The sequence below is a fragment of the Seriola aureovittata genome, chromosome 15 (genome assembly GCF_021018895.1).
Source record: "Seriola aureovittata isolate HTS-2021-v1 ecotype China chromosome 15, ASM2101889v1, whole genome shotgun sequence".
Classification (NCBI taxonomy): Eukaryota; Metazoa; Chordata; class Actinopteri; order Carangiformes; family Carangidae; genus Seriola; species Seriola aureovittata.
The window spans coordinates 7,298,073-7,311,684 of NC_079378.1; the positions used below are offsets into that span (position 1 = coordinate 7,298,073).

The 13,612-nt window shown below is 41.2% G+C and overlaps 1 protein-coding gene across 19 annotated transcripts in view; it reads right to left on the minus strand.

Moving 5' to 3' along the window:
* nbeaa (neurobeachin a) overlaps positions 1–13,612 on the minus strand; it is a 94,071-nt gene that overhangs the window by 56,550 nt on the left and 23,909 nt on the right. For all 19 annotated transcript variants that reach the window (XM_056396770.1, XM_056396774.1, XM_056396783.1 and 16 more), the window contains exons 2-5: positions 7,818–8,049; positions 4,247–4,347; positions 1,091–1,186; positions 713–834 (exon numbers count right to left, since the gene is read on the minus strand). In XM_056396770.1, coding sequence (XP_056252745.1) covers positions 713–834; positions 1,091–1,186; positions 4,247–4,347; positions 7,818–8,049 — 551 coding nt within the window. The remainder of the gene's footprint in view (positions 1–712; positions 835–1,090; positions 1,187–4,246; positions 4,348–7,817; positions 8,050–13,612) is intronic.

Consider the following 13,612-nt stretch of genomic DNA (forward strand, 5'->3'; position numbering starts at 1 on the left):
ACCCTCAAGGATAGATGGATGGATGGATGGATGGATGGATGGATAGATAGATGGAAAACAAGCAATTTAACCAAATCACTTCTTGAATATGGATAACCTTGTTAACCTCTCTAGAATCCATCACCAGGTAAAATTTTGGTTACTAACGGAAGACAACCTACCTTGTGCAGTATTGAGAGCTAATGAGGGAGATTATAAGGCCTGAGAAGAGCCTGTTAAGTGCTTTCTCATACTGTGATTAAGTGAAGCGCGCTCTCCTTCCACCTGTATTCACTTGAGTTAGTTTCTTCGTACTTTCAACAGAAAGGACGGCTGTCAGTGGCTTCTTTTACACTATTTCTTTTTCCTGTCTGACTGTTTAAAAAAAAAAAGACACACAAATTGAGAGAGCAAAGAGCCCCTTTCTCTATGATTTTGAAGGACTGACAAAAAAATATGATGTTTAGCCCTGATGTTTTTGATTCCTTTTCTTCTATTAAACTCCTCTGTACCAGCACTCGCAAACAAATCGACATGTGGCTGGGTCAACAAAACGGGCAAAGCCATGAAAGATTCATGGACATTAGAAATACTCTGACGGTGCTGAAGTGTTGAAGAGCATGTTTTTCTTTTATTTAGATTCAGAAAAAAATACTGTAAGATATTTTCAGACCGTTTTTTTTTTTTTTATCATATGTAATTTTGTAATCCAGATGATTGCTATTCTACTTACCAATAGAGGTACGGTTTGTCTTTGTCCACGTTGATGTTGTTGAGTGGATCCTGTCTGAACCAAGTGTTGATAGTGAATCCGTTCTGGTAAGGCCATTTGGCAATTGGCGGCAACGCTATAGCCTGGAGGATGATACACACTTTCAGAGCAGCTCTCGCGAATGTTTATAGCAATCAATATGTCTCTCAGTTCGTCATTACTTCTTTTTAACCATTCAACTCCTTGCACTGGTGCTAATTAAGATGTGCTGAGTGTAAACAGGAATGTCAGGAATGAAGGAGTCTTTAGCAATGTGGGTGCACAAAGCATAAATTAGACTAATTTTTGCTAATGAGGCCCCGGTGTGTGTTTTGTGTGTTTCTCTTCGGTCGGTCTCACCGCTGCACTGCGTCCTGGAAAGTTGAAGAAGGTATCAGGACCGTGTCGCTGAGGCATCTGGTTCAACACCGACAAGAGCTTGATCGCGTGTCTCGGCTGGAGGAGAAGAGAGGAGGAGAAAAAAAAGTGATTGCCATTATTATGTGACAGATGCTGCATTTATCAGAGGCACAGGGGTGAGAATCTGTTAAAAAAAAACAAAAAAAAAACATGGTGTGACATCACATCTCCACCGCAACACCACTGGATCAATAACTCTTCAATCACCCCCGCCATCCCCCGACAACACCTCATCAATACCATGGCAACCCTTAATCGATCTGTCTCTGGAGAGGGCTGCTTGGGGGAGGAGAAATTGGAAAAGACAGGGAAAAAGGGGCGAGGTGGACGGGGTGGTGCTCGTTATTGGATGGAGGAGGTATGGAGAGAGAGGGAGGAGAGGGATGCATGATGGTCTTGCTGTGGAACACTGATCAGTGACCAGGGGTTGTTGATGGCGGCTGCCCTGGAGCCTGGAGTACAGGGGAGATTGACGAGAAGGAACGAGGTTGTATTGACTTAACTAGTGGACACAAGCAGCTGCCGAGGAGTCACACAACCCTGCAGTGAGCAGGGATGGCAGAGGAGAAGGTTTAGTCTCATAAAACCATCCAAAATGTCACAGCTCTCTTTTAAAACATCCACTCTGAATCTACTAGTGATTAAAAACTACAGGGAGCAGTTCAGATGACGAGTAGCGCTGTAAGTGGAATTTGTACTTAGCACTCCTGAGTCTCAGCTCCTGAATTAACCTCATTAACGGGTACTTAAAGTGAACTTGGCATTGTGGCTCTAGAAGTAAGCATGAGTCAGCAACTGTACAGCCTAACCCTACCTTTTCAGAAACTTTGATTAATAATATCAATAGTAATAATAATAAACTTTATAAATACAGCATCTTCAAAAACATCCAACTATTACAAGGGGAGAAAACTGTTGAAAAAATGTCAGCACTGCAGTTGGGCTGGCTATGGAAAGTGTTGGGGAACCTTTATTGAAAGCTAGCAATTACTTTACATTGGAAGAAGTTGAAATCTACTAGAAATCTGGTTTGTTTAACTAAAGCTACTAAGCCACTGCTAAGAAAAAGTAGTTCAAACTACTTTGTAAAAAAAAAAAAAAAAAAAGATCAAATTGGCAACGTACACATGATACAAAATTATAACAAAATAGTTACATGCCAGTTTATTGCAAAAAGTGCCTACTTGTTCCGAGGTCATAAACTAAAAACTAAAATACCCCACTATTAATGGGAATATGCAACAAAAGTCAGCTTTGGTTTTGTTCACAATAAATGCTTAAGTAGGGCCATGGTGATCCCTCCTCAGGCTGGGATTCAGGAGGTTTGTCCATGGCGACGTTGTCGATGTGTGAGTATTGAGAAACGCCCTTAGCTCTTGCACATGCACTACACAAAGGTCAAGCGTGTGTCGTGGACTGTCTGACAAATGCATTGCCTGAGTATGCCTTCACAGCAGGATGAAAGAGAGAGAAAGCAATGGTAAAATGAGAATAAAACAATAATTCCTTTCCTTTAATTGCCCAAAATTGTTTGTAGTTTCAGAAAAAAAACAAAAAAAACGGTGAAAGTAATTTCACTTCTTTAATCACTACGCACATATGAATGTAGTTGAACTACCAGCAAGCTACTGCGAAATGTGGTTACAGTAGTAGTTTAGTTACATTTAGTTCACTACTTCCCAACACTGGCTATGCAAGTGTAGAGAAAGTTACAGATGAGCAGATGTTGTGGCCGAATGGAATCTCCACTCTCCTGGTGAAAAAGTCTGACAGAGGGGAAGAAGAAGAAAATGAGCCCTCGGGCAACACATTTAGTCCAGTGGAGCTGCTCGATGGGTTAGAAGAGATAGAATAGAATAGATAGGTAATAGAGCATGGTGGTTAGAGTGTGTGTGTCTGGCATGTCTGTGTGCGTTGCTGAAAAATTGTCAACCTTCTCTCCAGGAGAAAAACAATTCTGAATTAACGGGCTATTTCATGAGTGTGTTTCACCTTCACGGCTGATTAGGCTGTTACTTATTACTCTAACAGAAGTATCACAGTCAACACTGTTGCATTAATAGCCAATTACAAAAGAAAAAAAAAAGTTAAACGTGAGCTCAATTGCCCTTGTCTTGACATACACTCCCAAAACAAAGCAAACAACACATAGACACACAGACACACACACACAGAGAAACACACACACACATCTGTGCTAGTGAGTGCCATCTACTCCGCTGTGGTCTGCTGGGGCAGCAGCATGAGTGGCAGAGATTCCAGCAGAATCAATAAACTCACTCACACAGCCGTGACCGTCATTGGTCAGAACCTGGAGACGTTTGAGTCAGTGAGGGACAGGAGGTCACTGAACAACCTGCTCTTCATCACAGACTGTCCATGTCATCTCTCCCTCCACAACACGCTGCAGAAACAGCGGAGTTCGTTTTCTAACGGACGCATTGAGCTCCGCTGTCACCATAACACTGTACAACAGCTCACTTTTATGTGACAAGTGAACACACTGTAATCTGTGTCTGCACATCATGCTCCTACTGCATTTTATCCACAGTTCTTATTGCAACCTAGTCTTTCTTGAATTGCACACCTTCCTGCTGTTTATGTTGTACATCTACTTTACAGCGTATCTATTTTTATTTTTTATTTGATGCATGATTACCAGTGCATACTAATTATAATACAAAAATCTGGGGTTTTCTAATGTGTTAGTCAATCAGTTGCCATCAGAACCACTTGAAGGGATTTGGATTGAAGCTCATTTTGCCATTGGATGGACTTCCAAAGTACTGTAGCATGATTCTTAAGTGAGATATCAATATCCAGTTTTCTGATGTCAGACATACTCACAATATGAAATAAAAGAAGAATTTATGACATAAAACAGTAATAATCACGATGATGCTATTACTTTTCCATTTTCTCCAGTGTAAGTGTTTGTTGCCTAGCACCGGCAAAGCACAGACAGACGTGTATGTGTATTTTAAGCGAAAAATATAACTGTGGTCATAACATTAACAACACCCACTGATACACAATATAAAACTCTTATCACTTTAATTAGGTTTTTTTTCCTTCTTTAAGTGTCCACCAACTCACCCAGATGCCGTTGTCCCCTCTCAACATACTGAAGAGCAGCTTCAGCTCCTTGACTGTGATGCTGTAACTGGCCATGACTCCCAGCATGTCCACCAGAAGGTCTGACAAAACACAGACAGAGGCAGAAAGTCAGTGTAAGGCAGCAGTAACGAGACATCCTCAATGTGTGTGTGTGTGTGTGTGCGCGCGTGCGTGCGTGTGTGTGTGTGTGTGAGTCAGCATTTGGAACTCTTTCTCTTGACACACTGTGAGTGTTGAGCAATCTATTAGTGCCGTCAAAATTCTCCTCCACTGTATACAAAATGCACACAACCTTGAATCTTGAGCAGAGTTGCTGAGCACAGCATTACTTTCATACACTGAATGTGTACACTCCGATGTAATATCTTGTTGTATTAGTGTTTATTGATCTTAATACATCAGATAATGTGAGGCCAAACACGCAGAGAAGGTGTTAAATCCTCTCAACTGTTAGCTAAACAAACCAATAGCCATGTAATACTTTAGCTAATGCGGCCAACGGCGACAGGCTGGTAAATTGTGTACATAACGCTTGTTAATGAATATTGATTTATTATTATAAATTTTACCAACAAACCCCCAGACACTCATTGGCTATATGGTGTATATACTGAACAGTTTATGTCCAACACCCAGTTACTTGTAAGTTTTCTCTGCCGTCGTGGTTTGCTGCCAGGGCTTGACAAGAACTTCTGCCATAGTCACTTTCCACTGCGGGGAAGAGCTCCGACAGGCACATACAGGCCAGGGCTAGCTGGTTAACATGCTAACTTCAATAGAATTAGTACAAGAATCAGCATTGGTGTTGCTTTCCACCTCTGGAGACAGCTCTTGACGAGTAAAGGAATACAGTTTGATGCTGAACTCACAAAGTTTCTTCTAGACTGGTAAGTAAACAGCTGTTAATGCTAATGTCGACTATGTAGCGATTGCAAAACTTACATATAGCTCCTTTAAAGGAATTATTTGACATACTGGGAAACAATTCATTTTTCACTGAAGTAGTAGAAGAAGTACTAGAAGCATGGGGAAACAGCTACCCCTGGCTTTGTCCAAAAGTAAAAAAAAACAATATCTACCTACAAGCACCTTATACTAAAACACCAATCTAAAATCCAGAAAAAATTCTCTTTGCTGGGGTACGGACTGTTTCCCCCTGGATCTAGTCTTGACGCTAAGCTAAGCTAAGCTAATTGCTTGCTGACTCTAGCTTCAAGAGAGTATTTCTAAATGTCAAACTACTCCTTTAACATGTTTACACTTTAATAAGTTATAGGAAGTCTGTAACAACCCGTCAACAACCTCACTAAGACTCCAAATGAGCTCTTGTTTAATGACCACATGTCATGAAATTGACAAAAAACAAGGCTTCAGATACGTCTCCCTCAAAATACTTAAGCAGATAATTAAAGTCGACATTGTGCTAACATAGATATGTTTGGTCAAAATGACCTTCCTGCATCACTGACTTTCACGGCACACAGCCACAACAGAACAGTGTGAATGTGGCAGTGGTACAGCACGGCCCTCTCAGAGTGAGGCAATCTGCTTACAAAGGTTCTTCTTTTCTATTAGGCCTGCTAGATATGAATAGAGTCTTCCCACAATATTTAATTAGCCAGAGCCCAGCGATAGGGAATAAAGCAGAAGGCTAGCTCACTGAGGTGCTTGGTATGAGAGGAAAATGCAATACACAATGTCCTAGATTTAAAACCCCTCAGCCCTGTTTTTGGTACAATCAATCCATGTAGGTCATTTTAAATAGTTTTAGAAAAGTCTTAGAATCACACCTGAAAATTGGAGTCTGGGAGAATTGGCATTAAATTGATTTAAGCAGTTTATACTCTGCTATGGTGAGCAGTAATAATAAGTCATAGAAGTTATAAAACACATTATCCTGCGGTGGTAGGTAGGACAGAGAGGACACTGGGAGGGAGGGAAGGAGAGGACACGCACACACCGAAGCGTCATTAAGGGGGGAAGTCAAGGCCAATATGATCATGTAAAAAGACGACTGTGTGTGTGTGCTGTTTTGCAATCACGCCTGCACATACAAATCGCAGCACGCACGGAAACATACTGAGGTCATTACCCTGCTTCTGCTGCACCAGCGGGTTGTTATTGATGTCTGACCGCAGGGCAAACACACATGCACACATGAAATAGTTTTGTTATGAAGAAAGAGATGAGTTAGACACATCTTCAACTATTGATTCTGAACTTACTGAAGTAACTCAACCTAAATTATTTTTAATTATTTTGATGGTTTTTAAACAGCTTTGTAATGTGCTACACTCCCAAAGTGAACAATATATACTGTTGGCTCCAATGTCACAAATGTTGTTATCCATATAAAATATTACCCATAAAGTCCATCAAAAAAGAAAATTTTGCACCACAGTCTGGCACCAAACATGGCATATGGCTTTTGTCTCTTTTGTATCTTTCCTTTCTATGTTATTACAATTGTTTTCCCACCTACACACAACCTACTCAAATTCAGGAGTTTAGAGTCTTTTGTGTGATTTTGAAAGGCACTTGTGAGGAAATCACTACCTGTCTGAAATCATTACCAATGCTAAGCAGGAAAAAAATTAAATAACAAACCTTCACAACACCAATCTTTGTTTTTATTCCACATCATAAACTTGTGCTTTAAGACAGTGTGAGGATATGTCACAGATCTTAAGTGAGTGTAAAGTTCTGTCTTTAACATGCAGTTTTTTTTGCACTTCTGACTCAGTAGCAATGTTTTCAACATTAGCAGTGCAGTAAAACTGTAACCTATTTTTGAATCAATAATTTATTGAAATACTGTAAATGTTAATAAGAGTGATTAAACAATATTTTAGTGAATGTTAAAAAACATGAAGAGCTAAAAACAAAATAAAAGCATCTCTCTCAATGTGTGTATGTTTGTCAGATGCCAGATATGATCATTTCAACTTTCTTTGTACTTGTGCTGTGATGTTCTGATCATATTGGCTCATCCCTCAACTTGTTCCCAAACAAACGGTAAATAAACTTGCTGAAGTTTGTGTAGGTTTTTATCAATTTTACAGTTTATGGGTCAGGGCATCAATGTGATTATTTTACACATGGTTGTGCGTACATTAGCATATCACAATATACACTCACTGGCTCTTAGCCTCTCTTCTAATTGGCTGACTGAGTGACCGAATAAAAATATAGCAAATATCAAGTAGACACTCAGAGAAACCAAATCCTGCAAGGTTGGATGGTGGGTCCAGGTTGGCCCTCAGGTCATGGCTGAAGGCGGTGACTGCTTTGTTGTGGCATCACAAAGTTACATTTTCCTGACGACTCGTTTTAAGGCTCAGTTTGTGAATACAAGCTGTGTGTATTTCTCTACGGACTGAGTACTCTGATACTTTCACAGTATTAATATAGAACCTAGACCTGCTTTATAATCAAAAGGCCTTTAAAGTAGAAATCATGGCAGAGCTGTTGTATTGGATTGGATATCACAATATACTCAGAAATGTACTGTATCCCTCTGTACATTTATGTCTTTATATCTGTTGCTCACCTGCGATCATGTCGTCCACGGTGCTCATCTTGAGCAGCACCTGCTGGATGAGGCCGACCTCTGTGCTGGTCTGCAGGTTGCGCACGCTCTTGCGCAGGATGGCTGTGAACATGCTCCAGATCTCAGCCTGGCACGTCACCTCACAGTGGGACAACAACTCCACCATGCAGCCGATGCTCTCCGCCTCCTGGATGATGAAGTTCATCTCCAGGTCAAACTCGCCGCCCACCAGCTGGAGGAGGGTGAGGAAGAGGAAGAGGAGGAGGGGGAGGAGGAAGACAAAATGGGGAGGAAGGACATGGTTCGGGAGGCAGAAAAGGGCAGGGATCCAGTGTAAAGGAAGGCGGATAGCAGAAGCATTAGGTTGGTGTGGGGGAGGAAAAAGGGGGAGGATGAAGCAAGATGGGAGGAGAGAGAGAGAGAACAAAAAGAGAGAATGATTTAGTGAAGCATTTAACCTTTTGTCTGTAGGAGAGGTAAGCCTGGCTTCTGATGGATGCTGATTGTGGTCAGGAAAACATTTCTTCTGCCGGGGGCCACACATACTGCAACAAATAAACGTCCTTCATTTCTGCACACATGCACACACACACACAAACACACACACAAACACACAAACACACACAAAACCCCATCTCCTCTCCTATTGCTCTCTCTCTCTAATGTGAGGAGTACAGCACTCTCTCCTCTGTGAACTACAATCACTCTCAAAATACAGCAGGCATAAAAATGCACCCTTCCTCTCCCTCAGATAGACACATAACCATGCAAGCGCACACAACACAGGCACTGATTAATACACCGTTCAGTCTCTGTCATCTCAGATGGCATTAGACAGAGGAGGATACCAAAGGCTACTTTTAAAGGAGACCGCAAATGCTCTCTCTTAATGGCTGGTGCACTATAAATACTTGTGAAAATACAGCCTTCATATAACTGTGCCTCACACACACTAGCACGCTCATCACATCCACCACATGAACACCAGCATACCCACTCAGCATACTACACTATCCAGGAAAGGGTAGCCATAGCAACCAACAAGCTACTGTGAGAGAAACACCATTGAGGTTATTAAATCAGATATAACAGAAACATGTAGTGGCTGAGGAGAGGCTAGCAGACGAGAGATTACGAGCAGAAATAAAGACACCGGACAGGATAATCTGTCTGTACGACTGTGGTCTTTGTACAGGCAGAGAAAAGGAAACTAATGGATCAAATCAAGTACAGTCAGTATGTTTCACAATGAAATGAAAAGGAAGAGTAGCCCCCTGCTATCTGCATTCTGGAGAGAATGAGAGGAGAAGAAAAGGTGTCGGTGCCATTGGATAACAGGCCTGGAGTCGATCTGCAGTCAAAAATGAAACCTGAATCTGACTTGTGTTCGATAAAGGGTTTTATTCTCGATAATTCACTCTGCATGTACTTTAAAAACTATTACAGAGAAAAGCTATTCTGAGTAAGCCTGAGAATTAATTCAATAGAACTGTCTGTGCACTTAATGAGATGATCATGTTCCTGTGATTACATAATTGTGTTGTTATTGTAGTTGTAATTAAAAAAACAAAATGAGCAAATCAAGTTTTTCTTTTACATCAGTGACATATTTTTCTAATTCATTGCATTACAGTGGAACACACTGGCTTGCACATCAACCTACCTCGCCATCTCCATGACAACTGAGAAAACATCTACTGATGAGGACCATGAAATGTGGCTGAAAGCTCCAGAAAAAGCTAAACATTTTAGACATTTATATTTTGTCAAATAAATTTTATAATGTTATATCTAATATTGTTGCATGCAATGTGCTACATAACTAATATAATATTCATTTCGGCCTTTCTATGAAACTTTTGAAATATGTAACACATCCTTTGTCTTTCAAAATTAAAAGTTTCATTCATAAACAAGTAAATGCTCCCTTGCTAAATTCAACACACCTAAGGGCTTTGCTGGTCTGGTATGACCATTATTATAAGTATAAAAAACTATGATCTTGCTGTATTTAAGACATTTCTGATTCAGTTCACTGACTTTTCCTTTGTGCTACTGTTTAAGTTTAATATTAATAGGAAAGTTTTTTTTTTTTTAAAAGTGCATTTGCATCTACCTGTTTTTATTCACATTTTTGATTTGTGCGTTCTGGAAACCAGAAAGAAAATGCAAATATTGCAAAAAAAGGGGTTTATGCTTGGCTGAGGTAAAAAAAAATTGATGTAAACATCAGATATGTGTGGACCGATGACATTGTGACCTTCCTCAAATTCATTCATGAAACAAACGTGAATGGTATCATGTTTTCAACATGGTTTTCCATTGTCTGAGGTGATTGTAATTACATCATCAAATTGTGCCCTCTTCTTCTGATTGATTTAAAGCGCCTGATTGGGGGAGCAAGACTGGCTGATAATGTTGATGTGCTCAGATCCCAATATTTTCATAATGGTAGTGGATGGAAATGCACATTAAGTTGCATTTTCTTTTATTGACTTTTTGTAAATTCAGTTACACTTAACGCTACGTTTGGATGGAGACCTGGCTATGGTATCACATTAAAGAAACTCAAGGGCTTTCGATTCAATTTAAAAGGGCTATTTGTGTTTGATTCGTCACCAAAAGTGGTTTCTTGCCTGGAGCGGGTGGTGGTGAATGTCACTTGACTTCGGCCATCGTTGTGTTTACAAGACAAAGAGGTTATAATAGGTTATAATAGTCCCTGTGGGCAGTACTACGTCTTAAGGGCAGATTGGAGGCTACAGTGAGTTGCTATCATAAAGTGACGACACAGTTGAGGGCTAGCTGGTTAGCGTAACTTCAATAAAAGGAAAGACAGGATAAAGACAAGAGTTAACATTGGCATTGCTTTCCACCGCTCGAGACAGCTCTTGGCGAGTGAAGGCATCAAGTTTGATGCTGAACTTACAACATTTCTTCTAGACGGGTGAGTAATCAGCTATTAATGCTAACACAAGCTAAATAGCAAAACTCACAAATAGCTCCTTTAAATAAAAGCGATCCCAGACCCAAAAAGCAAAGAAGACCCCGGGAATCGTCTCTCTGATGCTGACATATATATATATACACACATATATATATATATACACATATATAACATTGACATATAATGGAACATTAGCTGCAGCAGTCATTATCAACAGCAGTATTTATTACATACTGGCCCATTGACAGACTTCATAGATTACCGGTTAAGCCTTGTAAGCCATGGCTCCTTTTCTCTTGTTAGTTTCACTAAAGTCACCTTGCGATTGATTACATTTTAGACTTAAGGCCTTGGTGTTAAAACAACACTCATTCAAGTGTATAGTCTCCACGCTCTTCTACCTGCTTCTGATCCCTTCCCGCTCATCAGACACACTAACTGCCTCTCATTTCTCACTCTCATTCTGCCCCTTCCCCTCTCCTCTCTCTCTCTCTCAGTGAAGTGAATTGATCCAGTGCACTCTGCGAACGCATTAGCACAGATTAGAGAGGACCCCTGAACGAGGCATGGAATAAAAGAAGGAAGAATTAATTCATCCTACATCGAATTTTTTTTCCCCTCTCCTCTGAGGTTCCCAATTATAGAGCTCGCTTGGGACCACTGCGTCCTACAACATCTATACAACCTGCCAGTCTGAGGGTGCTCGATATACACCGCAGCGGAAGCTTAAAGGGAGACAGCGCAGATAAGTCTTTGTAGAAACTCACTCGCAGATACGCGGCAACTTGAACGCGGAAAACACACATAACCATGGGGCATACCTACACATGTACAGCACAAGCATAATCTCTCTCTCTCTGCTTACACTTCCCACCCGTGTATAGAACATCACAGCAAGATGAGAGGGGTGATGCAAACAACAGCAACAAATTGAGTCTCGTGACCAACAATACAGAGAAAAAAAAAAAACAGGGGGGGGGGGGGGCAAGTGCAGTGGGGGAAAAAAAGAACATGCCCAGATAATTATTATCTCTGCTCCACCAGAAGCAGCATCTGGAAAGGCAACTAAAACCAGGGTGACACTGCCAGGAGCTTCCTGGACCAAGGATGTCCGGAAAGAGGGAAGGACAGTCAGACAGAGAGAGAAAATATTCTTCAAAATAAAACATCACATCAAGTATATGCTCTCCATTTAATCTGACTTCCATAAAAAATGATTGATGCTGCCCGTTATTTGCTCGAGTACGGCTTTTAATTGATGTATAAATAAACATGCTGAATAACTGGCAATAAGGTTGATCGCGAACAGCCTGAGCACACTCGAGTGCATTCGAGCACCGTTACCGTCGTCGCCACGCACACGGACAAAAGACGACTAATTAGTTTTATGAGGGAACATGAATCTTTTGCATAAACACTCGTAACCCTCGATCTCTCCTTTCACCCAATTCCGTGTGTCCTGCTGGGAAAGCACCCACAAAAGGGACGAGTAATCACATCAGTGAGCACGCACAAGAGGCCTTTACCACCCCGACGTTAAAGAACACGCACACACAAACAGGGACCCGTATTATGCCACGTGCCTCAGGATAGAGGGGCTTGGCAGTACCACCCCGTCTCCTCTGAGGCGATGTGAGCGCTGACCTCACTGTCTTCTTGGCAACTGGTTGAAGACGTTTGTTTTGGCAGCATTATGACAATTATTGCTCCCCAAGTGTGCGGCTCATGTCTGTATGTTCCATTCACAAAAAAAAAAAAGAAAAGAAATGAACAGCATGTCATCGAGCAGTTGCTGAGGAAGTGACAACCTCTTCCCTGCGATCGATGTTCCAGAGGGTTTTATGAACAATTGACATTTGAGGCTGGATTGTGTTTGTGCTCATCTTATATGACTACAGCGTATAGAATATGCACTTGTGTTGCACTTGAAATAAACAAGGTTGCATAATATTGAAATATAATATTCTCCTTGTGTTACGAGTGGAAAGAAAACTGTAGCATTGAGTATGTTCAACCTTGAAACACTTGAAACTGTCTGAAATGCATGTTGCACTGTAATTATCACTGATGACTAATCTCATATTGTGGATTATTTATGGGTTTGAGCGAAGTCTGTCTGCCAGGCTCTTTCAAACTCATTTTTAAAAAAAAGCCTAATTTCATGTTTCAAGTATCTGTTCAGTGCTTTCACTGTCATGTGTTACCTTTCCTCTCTGCTTCCCCCTATTTCTAATTCTGTCCTGACCAGCTTTGCAGTGCTGCTCATTCAGACCCCGAAGGAAGCTGGCACTCCTCTTGGCATCACTCGGGATGTGTCGGGGAGGTGGGAGTTCGAGGAGGGCGGGCGGGGGAGGGGGGTCAGTGCCAGGACCGTCTTCCCACCACAAAGAGCTTATATGAGCGGGCACCTCAACCAGCCAAAACCAGCTCTCATAAGAGGCTCGAAAAACAAACACTCCCTCTGTCCATCTGAACCTTTCTCACCAGCCACACTGCTCGCAAACAGTTACTCCGAGGGCAATTCACTAAAGATGTGCAGGACAGTAGGAAAAGCACAGTTGTCCAAAAATACCTAAGCAAAAAACTGGTAATTTGTCACTTCCTTCAAAAATGACCCATATAAGTGTTATAAAATGATCCTTATGAGAGTTTTAGAATCTGCCACCTCAACTGTGGTCAAACCTGCAATAACGGATTTTTTGGGCCACTTTAGGACATGAACAAACTGACATGATAACTTTTTGTTTATTTACACATCCAGCAGTTACAGAGCAGCGCTATCGTACATTTCAAGTTGTGTTTCTAGCTACTTAGCCGAACGTAGTAGCTGCATGTTGTAGCCTATGAC